The sequence below is a fragment of the Colletotrichum phormii genome (assembly GCF_030913505.1).
Source record: "Colletotrichum phormii strain CBS 102054 chromosome Unknown BDP81scaffold_33, whole genome shotgun sequence".
Taxonomy (NCBI): domain Eukaryota; kingdom Fungi; phylum Ascomycota; class Sordariomycetes; order Glomerellales; family Glomerellaceae; genus Colletotrichum; species Colletotrichum phormii.
Genome location: NW_026851475.1, coordinates 129,362 through 141,798, shown reverse-complemented (window position 1 = coordinate 141,798; position 12,437 = coordinate 129,362). Strand labels below are relative to the sequence as shown.

The following is a 12,437-nucleotide window of genomic DNA, read 5'->3' as shown; positions in this document are numbered from 1 at the left end:
CGATGAGACCAGCGCCTCAGCCGTCCCCAGGTCTCATAGATCACCTCCTTCCCACTCGCCGTCACAATCCGTATCCGAAAGACCTATGGAGGCGGTATGACGGGCGGGCGATGCACGAAATGCAAGACATATCATCCAAGTGCCGGCTGGGAACACAGCACGCGGGGGATGAAAAGGGCTGTCGCGTCGGTGTCCGCGGGCCGTAAGACATTAGCACAGAAACGTGGGTGTGTGACACACCAATAAACACACAAATACCTACAGGCTGTCTCTGACGAGGCTTATTTCATCGTGTGCTTGAACATCTATTAGTTGCTTGATATCATGCATGTGGTTTCAAACGAGAGCGAGTGGGTGAGTTGAGTGCCCGTCATTGTGAGCGCAGTGACGCCGGCAGGAACCTACGCCGCAGCCACTAATCCCCCAACTAGAAATTCAACGTCGCGATGTGCTTATTGACAAAAATATGAGCCACCCACAGGCTCACCTCAGTCCGGTCGGAGGATTCTCAACAAATGCTGGGCGCAATGCAAAGGTCCTCTATGGTCAGAAAATGTGTCGAAACAGGCACTTGATCGGCGCGTGTGGTGGCCCTCAGGATCCGTGAGATGTGCCTGTTGGGTGTTCCTCAGGTAACTCCCGGTCGGGTGCTTCTGTAATATGTTTGGTCAGCGGTCAAGTTTGCACGTCGTAGTAAGGTAGTAAGGCAAGGTGTTAGCAGCCATCCGCAGCGGCGAGGCGGGTCCGTTCCATTTAGCTCAGGTTCCGGCGTAGGGCCAGGTGCAACCCGTACTACGAATGGAACGGCTGTCAGGCGGTGCGGTGTGATGCGGGCTGTGCGGGAGCGCTCGTGATGGCCGCACCGCCGGGTGACAGGACGGGCGACTGACGGGTGACGGGGTCGATCAATGACCTTGGCGATGGTTGACGGTCGCCAAGATGTAGGCAGGCTTTTTTGTGAGACGAGGCAGCTTTCGCCCAGACGTATTTAATGAGGCAAAGGGACTGCCTGTTCTGCAGTGTAAGTGATGGTTTTGAGCATTGTCGTGAACGATACGGATATCAAAAGAGCAAGCACCAAAGTAAATCACGAGACCGAGGCGATAAGCTACAATGACAACCGTCAACCAGTACCAACGTAACGGCAGATCAGGCCGCTCGTCGGGGCGCAACCCGCTCCGTACCGTCTGGCGCGAGACGTACGAGGTCTGGGATGGGGTCTGCTACGGCGTAGGGAAGGCCTATTTCAAGATCACCGGCAGATGGTGATATGCCATGGGGCAGGCAACACGGCCGGCAGACGTATGGATGATATGATGCATCATACATCATTGCATTCCAGTACCGCTGCGACGGCCCACCGGGGAGTGACGAATGACGAACAAGAAACGAGCAACGAGTAAACGAATAACGCGCCTAATGATTAACGACAAACGACAACCGGAGACGAGACGATAGATGACGGAGCACCAGGGGGCCAGAGGAATCAAGCATTTCGAGTATTCCGAGATCAACATTAGGGAACCACAAGCACGATGTTGACAGGAACCACCCACCATTTACCAATCCGAAAAGGAAGGCCAGATCAGACCAGGTCGAAAGAAACAACCCGCTTGGGCGGATGGGAAGATTGGCATCGACAAGCCGCCCACCGATGACGTCGGGCCTGGGAAAATCTCGATCAGCGCCGCAGACTCCAGAGCGCAGTGTCCTCTCTTGGCACTGTGGCAGATGGTTCAGCTGGAGGCGGATTCAGTGGTTCCCCATCAACTTGACACGGACTTGAGGGGATCATCCTGCCAAAGTGGGCCCCTTCAAGGCTCAAGGTTTTGGTGACGCCGGGAGGGAAAGGGACGGTCGCTGGTCGGATGAGCCGGGGGGAGATAGGTAACGAGGACTTGCTTGAGGATAAGACGCGAGAATCCGAGGAAAGAATATCGAGAACGCGGGAGCTGCGGACACGGCGGACGGGGATCCCGCTGGGTGGCCGCGGGATGATAGCCGGGTGGGATGGATGGATGCCTTTTGCGATTTGAATCATTTGAATGAGTGTGAAACGGGGCGCGAACGATACCGAAACGATCTTCTATCGACTGCCAACAAGAATAGCAAACGAACGCGGTAGGAGAATGGGAATTGGGGGGGAGGGGGGGGGCTGCATTGGAGTGTTGGCCAACCAGGCATGCCACAGGGACGAACAGAACAAACAGACCTCAGTGCTTTGGGGACTTGGAGTTGCACTGCCGCAGACAACGTCGCATGGAATCCATAGAATAGAAGATCCGTATATACGATCAGCAAGACATTGTTGATTCGGGGAGAGACAAGATGCAAGACGGGTGAAGGAGAAGCAAGCAAATCGTTCGTCCATCGTATTGGCTTCTTGCGCGGCAGATGAACCAGTGTCGAGCAACCCACATAAACCACAATTCTGTCGTTGGAAAATCGGGGCGGCGAGCATAAAGGTGATTCCAGATTGAGATTCGCACGACCGGGATTGATGTTTTGATGCCGGGCCTTGGACCAATGCCAGCGGCGCATCTCACTTTCGAATCAGGTCCCTCTGGCTTTTCTCTGGAGAATCTCTGGGTGTCTGGGTCGTTTAAGCCTGGCGCTAGGCCGAGAGTAAATAACTTAGAGTAAGCCACACCAAAAGAGAGTTAATTGGACTCCCGCTTCGCCGGTCCTATTTTTGTTGCTCTTCTTGCAAGTTGGCACCTGGCGAGTATCCGTACGTACTCCAGGTTTCAGGCCAGTATGGATGCTGCCACCACCAGCACTGTACTGGAAAACCCATCGAGTCAGGGAACATGGTGGTTAGCGCTCGCTGCGCCGCTGGTCAGAACTAAGAGCTTTTACTGCGTAGAAGTAGTGACACACCCACAGCCTGTAGGTGTGCCTCCGAGCCTCGTATTGGCGGCGGCGAGGTGAAAGTTTCGCCTCTGGGGCTGTGGTTGACAGTTTGTCGATGCGCTGCTTCATCGACAATCGGAGAATTCGGTCGGTCCCCGTCCGTCCCGAGCTGATGGTGAAGCTGCCCGTCATGCGTTGGCTAGCTCAGCTCGATCTGAGTTTGCTCTTCAGTAACCAAGGGCAGTGAGGCATCCATGAAGCAGTCAAGCAAGGATACGGGAAGATTGCGCATCGCTTTGTCATAGGGTGCTCGCCAGAAACATCGGTCCGTCTGGGTTCGAGTGCAGCGAGACAGCCACAGCCGAGCGCTGCGAGTCTGATGGATCATGGATGGATGGATGGATGGATGTGGGATGACTGGAGGAACAGACGAATAGTGGGATGATTGGCCTTGAGGTCTGGACCGCCGCTGCTGTCAGACTGTGTACGGAGTACCGAGTACATTGATAGAAGTTGGCGGTGCATCTGCTGGGGAGTCTGGTCCTCTGGGACTGTTGTTGCTCTCCGGTTTGTTCTACTCCTGCATTGCACAGAGTATTGGATTGCCCATTGTAACATTATCTGTGGTTCTCGCTGGAGATTTGGGCTTTTTGGCGAGTGACACCTCGGAGGCTGATATTGATAGTCGAGTTGGTCACGGTGGAGAAGATAACAAGAAAGCAATGCCGGAAGTTGATTGCAGTGCCAACAACAAGGAGACTGTGTCCGTATCTGACAGACAAGGTTGAAAATTCTTTTAGACCGCTCCTATGTTCGTCTCAAGCATCTTGGATTGGGCTGGGCAGAGTCGGTGGGAGTTTGTCGTGGCAGACCTGAGGGAGAAGGTCGCGCTGGGCAGCGGCTGGGCGAAGGGGAGGCTCTGAAGTGAAATTGACTTTTTGCCTGGTTGTGCGCTGCGGGACTTGACAGCGGGACGTGATGTCCACTGAGTAGTGAGGCGCAGAGGACGGACGACAAGAAATGCCAATGCTGAGAGGGGAATGACCTCTTGGCAAGCCAAGTCGAAGAGTTCTTGGTTTATCTGTTGAGGCCAAAGATGGTGATGGTTGGCGCTTGGCGGTACACGATAGCCTCCAGTTGTTCGTCTAGTGGACGGAGACAGGCTGTAGCATTTCGGCGACTTGTTGGTCTATCCGTACGGAGTAGAGACTAGGAGACTTGGAGTCTTGGACACTCGAGAGTGGACCAGACGAGGGGCGGCGGCTGGGTCGTGAGAAGATGAGCCCGGCGTCCACAAGTCCCGGTCTGGAAGGTCAGCCGGTTCTCCAGGCCGAAGCTCACCTTGAGTGGAGATTGCCCCTATTTCTCGCTAATTCACTAATGGCCTTGGTGGATGAGGCGGTGGACCGTGGCCCCGGCGGCTACAGTGTGAACCGGGGGATCGTTTTGAGTGCCACGGCTCAGCGTTGGTTCGTGACGGCGTCAGAACTTAGAAGAGAGTGCTGTCGAGATGGATGGGGTAGAAATGCAGTGAAGATGAGGCCATAACTGTTTTGTGCGTGAGATACCTGGGCAAATGTTAGTCAGGTATGTGGACGTCATAGGGGGCAGTAGGATGGACCTCTTTCCACACTGTGCAAAGTCTCTCACAACCTTGAAACGAGATGAACATGGCCCAGGCGGTTCCCGGCGTGCATCTAGGATACGTATCTCGTGTCTCTTTTTTTTTTTCTTTTTTTTTTTTTTGCAGAGAAGAAGGTTCTTAGGTAGGACATTCCTTTAGTACTGTAGGTTCGGTTGGCAGATGCATGTCGAGTGCAGGTGCTAATTTGGCACAGGTGCAGGTACCTCGTGATTCAATAGTGTCGCGCAGTGGCTTCAGGTACCGTCGCATCTCTTCTGCTCGTCTCGTCCAAAGAATGGAAATGAAGATGCAGGCAATGAATGGTTGGGTGCTAAGACGACTGCGCCTCGCTCTCGCGCCGGCTACTCGTGTCTGCGGTCTGTTGTCTGAATATGTGTGCCAATGGTGTATCCAATAAGCGGCATCAGTAACAGGATGCAGAGATGGATGTGTGTTGGTGTTTGGTAGCGCAGGTAAGGTATTCACGAACGGGGATCCAATTTGCGCATCGAATACGGGACGATTGCTCAATGAATTGGTAGAGAGCGAAATTGGATGAATGCTGAAGACTGAACAGTACGGATAAACGGTGACAAAAAAGAGGGAAATAGAGATTAGAGAGGGGAGTGGAGGGGAGAGACTATGAGAAGAAGGCAGGGGGGGAAGCAAGAGGCATGAGGCTAGCAGAAGAAGCTTGCCAGTAAGGATAAACCAAAAGGGGCCACCCCTGCCCCTCCTTCCCTCTTGCCCACGTTGATTATCCATGATCCCTGTCCCTTCCTTCCCTGCCTGTTCAAACTTCAAGGTACCTTTTTACGCCTTCCGCGCCGTTGCTTCCTACCTACCTACGGATACCTAGTACCTACCTTCTTGACGCCGTGGTCTAGCCTGCCGCCCCGGGACTCCTGCCTCACCAGTCGATCCTTCCTCTCTGCCTGCCTTCCACAGTCCACTGTAGCAATTGCAGGCAGGTTCATTTCTCTCGCTCTTTCCATCATTGAAAAAGATACATCTAAAAGTACAGAGGTACTTGCAGGTTGTACTTCGTACCCAGTGGGTCTCCCAAACCACTCATTCCAGGGCGTGTTTCTGCTTTTCTACCTCGCGCCTCCCTCCCGTCACAGAATCTCTGACTTCTCGATTCTCCTTTCTCCTCTCCGTGTTTCCTCCAAACCCGTCCACTCCCTCACTTGCTATCCGCAATCGTTTCTTCTTTTAGGGGAATTTATTAGACAAGGCCTTATTCATCTTGAATGTGTGTCACTGTCTCTGAAACCCTATTCTTTTAATCAACAACAAACCACTTCGCACTCTCGTTAGCTCAACCAATTATTTCTACCTTTTGCAATCCCGTTTGGATCCGGATACTCAGGAAAGACAAGATTCCAGGCCGAGAATAAACACAACAGCCCAACGTCACTTCCCACTTCCCGACAACAACCTCGACGACGAACCCGTCCGAGAAGATCCTCCCAACCACACACTCACACAACCATCACAATGGGCAAGGTCGCCGCCGCTGTTTCCGCGGCTCTGCTGCTCGCCGGCAATGCTGCTGCTCTCGACCCTATCGTCATGAAGGTATGATGCCATCCCCCCCCCCCCCCCCCCACTCTCTCCAAGACTGGCCGATAACTAACAATTCAAACTAGGGCTCCAAGTTCTTCTACGAGAACGGTACCCAGTTCTACATGAAGGGTATTGCCTACCAGCAGGACACCGCCGCCGCCGGTGGTGAGTCCAAGACTGGCGAGTACGCCGACCCCCTCGCAGACGAGACTGCTTGCAAGCGTGACGTTCCCATCATGGTCAAGGCCGGCACCAACACCATCCGAACCTACGCCATTGACCCCAAGAACGACCACGACGCCTGCATGAAGCTCCTCAGCGACGCCGGCATCTACGTCGTCTCTGACTTGGGTGAGCCCAAGCTGTCCATCAACCGTGACAACGCCCAGTGGAATACCGAGCTCCTCGACCGCTACACCGCCGTCATCGACTCCCTCGCCAAGTACGACAACACCATCGGTTTCTTCGCCGGTAACGAGGTCTCCAACAACAAGACCAACACCGAGGCATCCGCCTTCGTCAAGGCTGCCGTCCGTGACTCCAAGAAGCACATCAAGGACAAGGGCTACCGCTGGATGGGTGTCGGCTACGCCGCCAACGACGACGCCGAAATCCGCACCAACTCGGCCCACTACTTCAACTGCGGTGCTGAGGAGACTGCCATTGACTTCTGGGGTTACAACATCTACTCGTGGTGCGGTAAGAACACCCTCGCCGGTGCCGGTTACACCACCCAGATCGACTTCTTCAAGAACTACTCCGTCCCCGTCTTCTTCGCCGAGTACGGCTGCAACATCCCCGACGGTGCCGATGGCCGTATCTTCCAGGAGACCACTGCTCTGTACCAAAAGGAGATGACCGATGTCTTCTCTGGCGGTATCGTCTACATGTACCACCAGGAGGCCAACGACTACGGTCTCGTTGAGATCAACAAGGGCGTCGCTACCCCCATGAAGAACTACGACCGGCTCGCTGCCCGTGTTCTTGCCGCCACCCCCGACGCCGTCCAGATGGACTCCTACCAGCCCACCAACAAGGCCGCCGAGTGCCCCGGCACCTCCTCCACCTGGGAGGTTCACGGCGAGGCCCTTCCCCCCACCCCTGACAGCTCCCTCTGCGACTGCATGGTTAAGTCTCTTTCTTGCACCCCCAAGGATGGCCTGAAGGCTTCTGCCATTGGCGAGGTCTTCGGCTACATCTGCGGTGCCTCCCCCGACTCTTGCCGCGGCATCAACACCAACACCACCACCGGTGTCTACGGCGCCTACTCCATGTGCACTGACGAGCAGAAGCTCGCCTTCGTCATGGACACCTACTACAAGGCCCAGAAGTCTGCCAGCACTGCTTGCGACTACGATGGCCAGGGCCAGGTCGTCACCCCTGCCTCCACCGACAGCTCTTGCAGCTCTGCCCTCGCCTCCGCCTCCGCCGCCAACAGCGCTGCTGCCACCGCCACCGCCCCCGTCTCCTCCACTGCCAAACCCAGCTCCAGCTCTTCTGGCAACGCTGCTGCCGGCAGCCCCTACCAGCCCATGTTCAACTTCGGCGGCTTCGCCATCGGCGCCTACATTATCGCCGCTGGTGCCGTCGGCGCTGCCATGGTTGCTCTGTAAACGGTCTCTTCATCTAATGATGTTTCGAGGTGGAAAAATGGGGGGGGTGTGCGCCCAGGATCAGGGCGATATACATTATGCGAGCGTGTAGGATATCCGACGCAGGCTACTACGGTGCCTCGTTTAATACAGTCACAACTCGACAGATTTCATTATTGGCATGAGGTTCTTTTGTGTTTCTCACCATCACATGGCGTTGGGACCTCGCTGGCAGCAGCTATTCTGCTTCATGACTGGCCGACAGAGGTCAATGTTGTTTTCTAGTGTCTTTTGGCTCGATGAATAGAACTTTTTCTTTTTGTTCGCATTGGCTGCCTGTCCTGATTGACCTTGTGAATGCGTGACTGTAAATGCTGCGTCTTGGCAGGACTCTTGGACTGTCTGTGGAACATTTTCAAGACTTTTATTGAAGCGGCGAAGATACAATCTATGTCTGCCAAGATGACAGCTTGATCTTTGACTGCTTTTCATCCTCTTGTGGGGATCTTTCAACGACGATCCCAAGCCGTATCGCAGTTCCAGGCTGTCGCAGCCTCTACCCTGGGAAATAGCTCGACAGAGGTTGTTCGCCCCAGTGCTGAAGCATAGACGCCGTAACACTGACTGGTGCTCGTGATGACCCCCTTTTCCTGATGGGTTGGGAGGCTCAAACCAAGGACGCTAGCGGAGCGTTCTGTTGTTTTTTTTCCGCGACGAACTTTGTCTGGTTCGTCTCTCTTTTGTATGGATACGTAAGTACGGATGGTTTCTCTAGGGTGACGAAACATCTGGCTTCCGCAGTTCGTTGCAGACTCAACATCTACCACGGTAAACACAGTTTCAATTGTTTCGTCTGATACCTGTTTGCTCAACTGGGAGCAGCTCTTTTTACACAACAGGGCTAGGCAGGCCACTGTGAAAGGGGTGTGCAACGTATGGTCATTGGGTAACTATTTACAACAGAATTGTTCCCTTCTGGTCATCAAATGCACCTTGAGGCAAGTTCGCGGAGAATCAGGCAAGGACGAGATCAGGTCCTTTTGGTAAAACCTGAAATCCCGGTTCTGGGGTTTGAGTTGAAGGATAGTGCGCATATGACCGCCGAGGCACGCCATCTGGTCGCCCAGGTAGGAACTCCAGCAACATTGGACTTTCCGTAGAGTTACTCTGAGATGCACCTTTCCGAGGAAACCTCGAATCGTTTGAGAATAAACTGCCGGTCACGACCAACCCCCTTCACTTCAAGAGCTCGCGGTATGGGTCGAAGAGGCTGTGTTGGCAAACTGGGCAAGATGGTCAGTGGCAACGAATGTAGAACTATCTTTGGCCCAGTCAGCTTATACGTTACTTACTACGTTGACCCTTATCAAGTCTGTTCAACCTTGTTTCGTGAAGACCACCATGTGTCGCAACCACTCGGCCTCTCAAAGGTTACCGGAGAGATTCGACCTTCAACGGGAATCGCAGGCGGATACTCGAGAGTCACGCCTCTAGCTGCGGTTGTCTAGATGACGCCGTCGTGTTCTGTAAGTAGGTAGGAAGAACGCAGTACGGTTGGTTTCATTCTTCCGTGATAATTTGGTGTTTTCTGCTTCGGTCGAGGGCCTGTTAGCGAGCCTGCGAGCTTGTTGTAGCCCTCTATCCAAGTCACGCTAACTCGGTCTGTTCTATTTAGCTGATATGTAGCAGACTGGAAGAAACGCCACTTTGAGGGCTGGCTGTAGAAACTCTCAGGCCATCTTCCGAACTGGTGTGGTCCTCTTCTTGTACAAGCCCCTGAGGAGTTGGCCTTGGGGGACATCTTGAGAGTCATGGGATCAACGGTGTGGACAGCATTCTTCGAAATTTCGAAACAAGTTGTCTTTTCGCCTTTCTATTCCGAATCGGAACAAGATTAGATACTTGAACTGTAGACCATGCGTCCTTACGATTGAAAAGGGAGTTGAGTGGAGTGTAGCTGGCCAACCCTAAGTTCTAATGATCAACACGATCTACGACTGGTTCAGTAGAGGTGACGACAGTATCGTGGGAAATTAAAGTAGCTGAAGAGAGGGATAAGGGAGACGGTTCAAGTGATAGCCTGAGATATTCGAGGAAATACTACATTGTACTCGCTGTATTTCGAATGGTAGGCAAAAGCCGGAAGGCCAAAGGCTTCCAACTTTGGAGCAGGACTACAATAGTCCTTTGCAGAAGGAGTTTGCAATTGCCCCTTATTATCATCGATACCGTCCGTAGTATGGCCGGAGCCAAGTGTGTACATAGGGGTTATTCGAAGCGTGGGAGTTGGATTGCTCTGGTTAATTGCTTTGGCGGTCTCGCTAATGAGCATCTGAAGAAGGTAAATGGATATTGGTTAGTTGTGTCTCCGACTATTAAACAGAAAAGTCCGTGACATTCTTTGGTCGCAACTAGCATGTGGATGTTTCGAAGACGTGAAGAGAAGAGAAGAGGTTGGAAACTTACGGCTTCGTCGGTTATGAACTTTGGCACTGATGGTGTCATTGGCACGGGAACAGCAGTACCACGGGCAGAGATCTCTGACACTGATAACGGAGCACAAAGGTATTATGTCTATCTTGCCTAACATGGCTGTACGAATGGAGGCCTCAAAATAGTAATATCATGTAAGAATGAGTTGCGAAAGCTACGGGAAGAGGCGCAGATGGCCGTACTTGCCCGGTTTCGAAAAGCTTCAACGACTATCTGAGAAGTGCTAGAGTAGAGCCACATAAAGAATCTTTCCTATCCTTCTCCATGGACCAACAAGATTGTGTGAGAAATAGAGTTCATTACGACTGGCGCCTTTGAGAACCCTCAAGTTTACACAAATTCTGGAAGGCCGAGACAACCGAGGAAGTTCGGCCACTCTACAGGCTTTGGTTCGTCAGTTCCAAACCGCAAGGTACGTAACTTTACGGCGATGATCCTTCCTCGGTCTCAAGCAGTGCTACAGGCGTCTCCTATTCCATTGAATGCAGCCTTGCGGCGCAGAGATGCAGCCCTATTCTCCAGGCCACATGTAGACTCTCTATTCATCATTCAAGAACCAAGCAGAACACGTAGCCTAACCAACAAGGTATCACCAAGCTCTGGGTGATTTGTTGGATCTGTAGGATCATGATGGAGGCTGGGCGACTTTGCACGTTTTGGGATTGGTTTGCGAATCTGCCGCGAATCTCATTGAGATGGAGAGGGGGGGGGTGGGCAGCAAAAGGACAGGAGGCAATTGCGGGCTGTAGGCAGGCAGACTACCAAGAAGCGACGGCGTGGCACGGCGGGCGAAAGATGTAGGTAGGTTCAACCCAACTATCGGGATTTTGTGTCGTTGAAATTAGCTTCAGTTCTCGTTCAATCGGACACAGGAGAGGTGATCGTCGCCCAATGGCACGCCATAGAAGGGTCGAGGATGCCGAGGTTCGCACCGAGGGAGGGGGGGTTGGAAGGATGGCTTGTCAGGTCTAGACTGGACAGTTTGATGTCCTACCTTAGTCTGAGCCTCTGAGGGGGAATCTATAATGGTCGTCCGCCGTCCGGACGGGTTGATCATGGAGGGTGTGGCGTGTACCTATGCATCCTCACATCCTCAATAGGTAGGAGTCGGGACCTAGACTCGGGAGAAAGTGTGCATGATCTGTGGAGGGATGTATCTGCGGCGGTGCCAATGCTGCTTGGCTGGTCCTATTTCTTGTTGTTTGGTAGCACGGCGAAATTGAAGAGGGCGGCATCGAATCACCTGGTTCTCAAGGGTCCATGCTCGCAGCTCTCGCCCCAACGCCAACGCAAGGGAGACTGAAGACGATGTCTGAACCGCGGTCACGGTAGTGGAATCCTTACACGTTGTTGGGATGATGTGCGCTAGGACGCTTGAGACAGCAGTCAGTCACAGACTCACAGACACGAAGACCGCCATGTCGGGAACAGGGGGGCAACAGCCACGGGCAAGGGAAGGAGGCGAGTTAACGACAGCTCATCTCCCTGTTGATGTGATTGGGAATGCCTTTTCGATGCTTTCAACGACTGTTGACGACGGACAAGACGGCAACATGGCTGTAAACGTCGGGACAGGACAGGTCGGGGGTGGCACGCGGCTTTTGCCCAGACACGCTCCACAGGGTTATATCACTTTGCCTGTGAGATACCCTGAGCAGTGTGTCATCAAGCCTGAAGAAGAAGCATATCACTTCCTGTCGGTGTCCTCAAACCCTGGCTCATATCTCCATTTCCCCATGTACGCCTCCGTATGTCCCGTCGATCTTCTTTGCTTCTCAGTTCTCACCCCTCACCCTTTCCCTCAAATCAACTGTTTCTACCTTGCCGACGGGGCCGCGTATCATCCCAGAAAGACCCGGGAAGAGAGGGAGATGAGAAAAGCATCCATATTGCCAGAACAGTGCGCCTAGTACGTTCTCGGGTCTCATCGCGTGGGCTTGCATACCTTAGCCTCAGCTTCGCGTCTAGAACCGAATTGGGCAATCCGCCGGCAGACGATCCAATCGCATACCCGCCAAGCCGCTCCGGCGCACAGTACCGAGTCGACCGGCCGAACCATGACCACTTTTGACCATTTTATTCATCTTGTCTTTCTGTATTATGAGTGGACATTTCAAGAGTGAATGACCGACACACGTCCCCTCTCATACTCCGTAGTCCCAAAGGGCCCATGAATGATCAATGATGGGCCCCCTTTCCCCGGCTTTCTTCCCACTAGACTCGGCGGACTTCTCACCACCCACACGGGACGTGGAGGCTCCAGCTCTCTCTCTCCACACGCACATCGTGCCTTTACCCCGCAGCCA

General features: G+C 53.4%; 1 protein-coding gene across 1 annotated transcript; it reads left to right on the top strand.

Moving 5' to 3' along the window:
- Window positions 1–5,977: 5,977 nt before the first annotated feature.
- BDP81DRAFT_289785 (Glucanosyltransferase) lies at window positions 5,978–7,176 on the top strand (the record flags this gene model as incomplete). The annotated part of the gene is made up of 2 exons (XM_060583058.1): window positions 5,978–6,058; window positions 6,130–7,176. Coding segments are annotated over 2 exons (1,128 nt in total), but the record flags the coding sequence as incomplete, so codon positions are not given.
- Window positions 7,177–12,437: the final 5,261 nt, after the last annotated feature.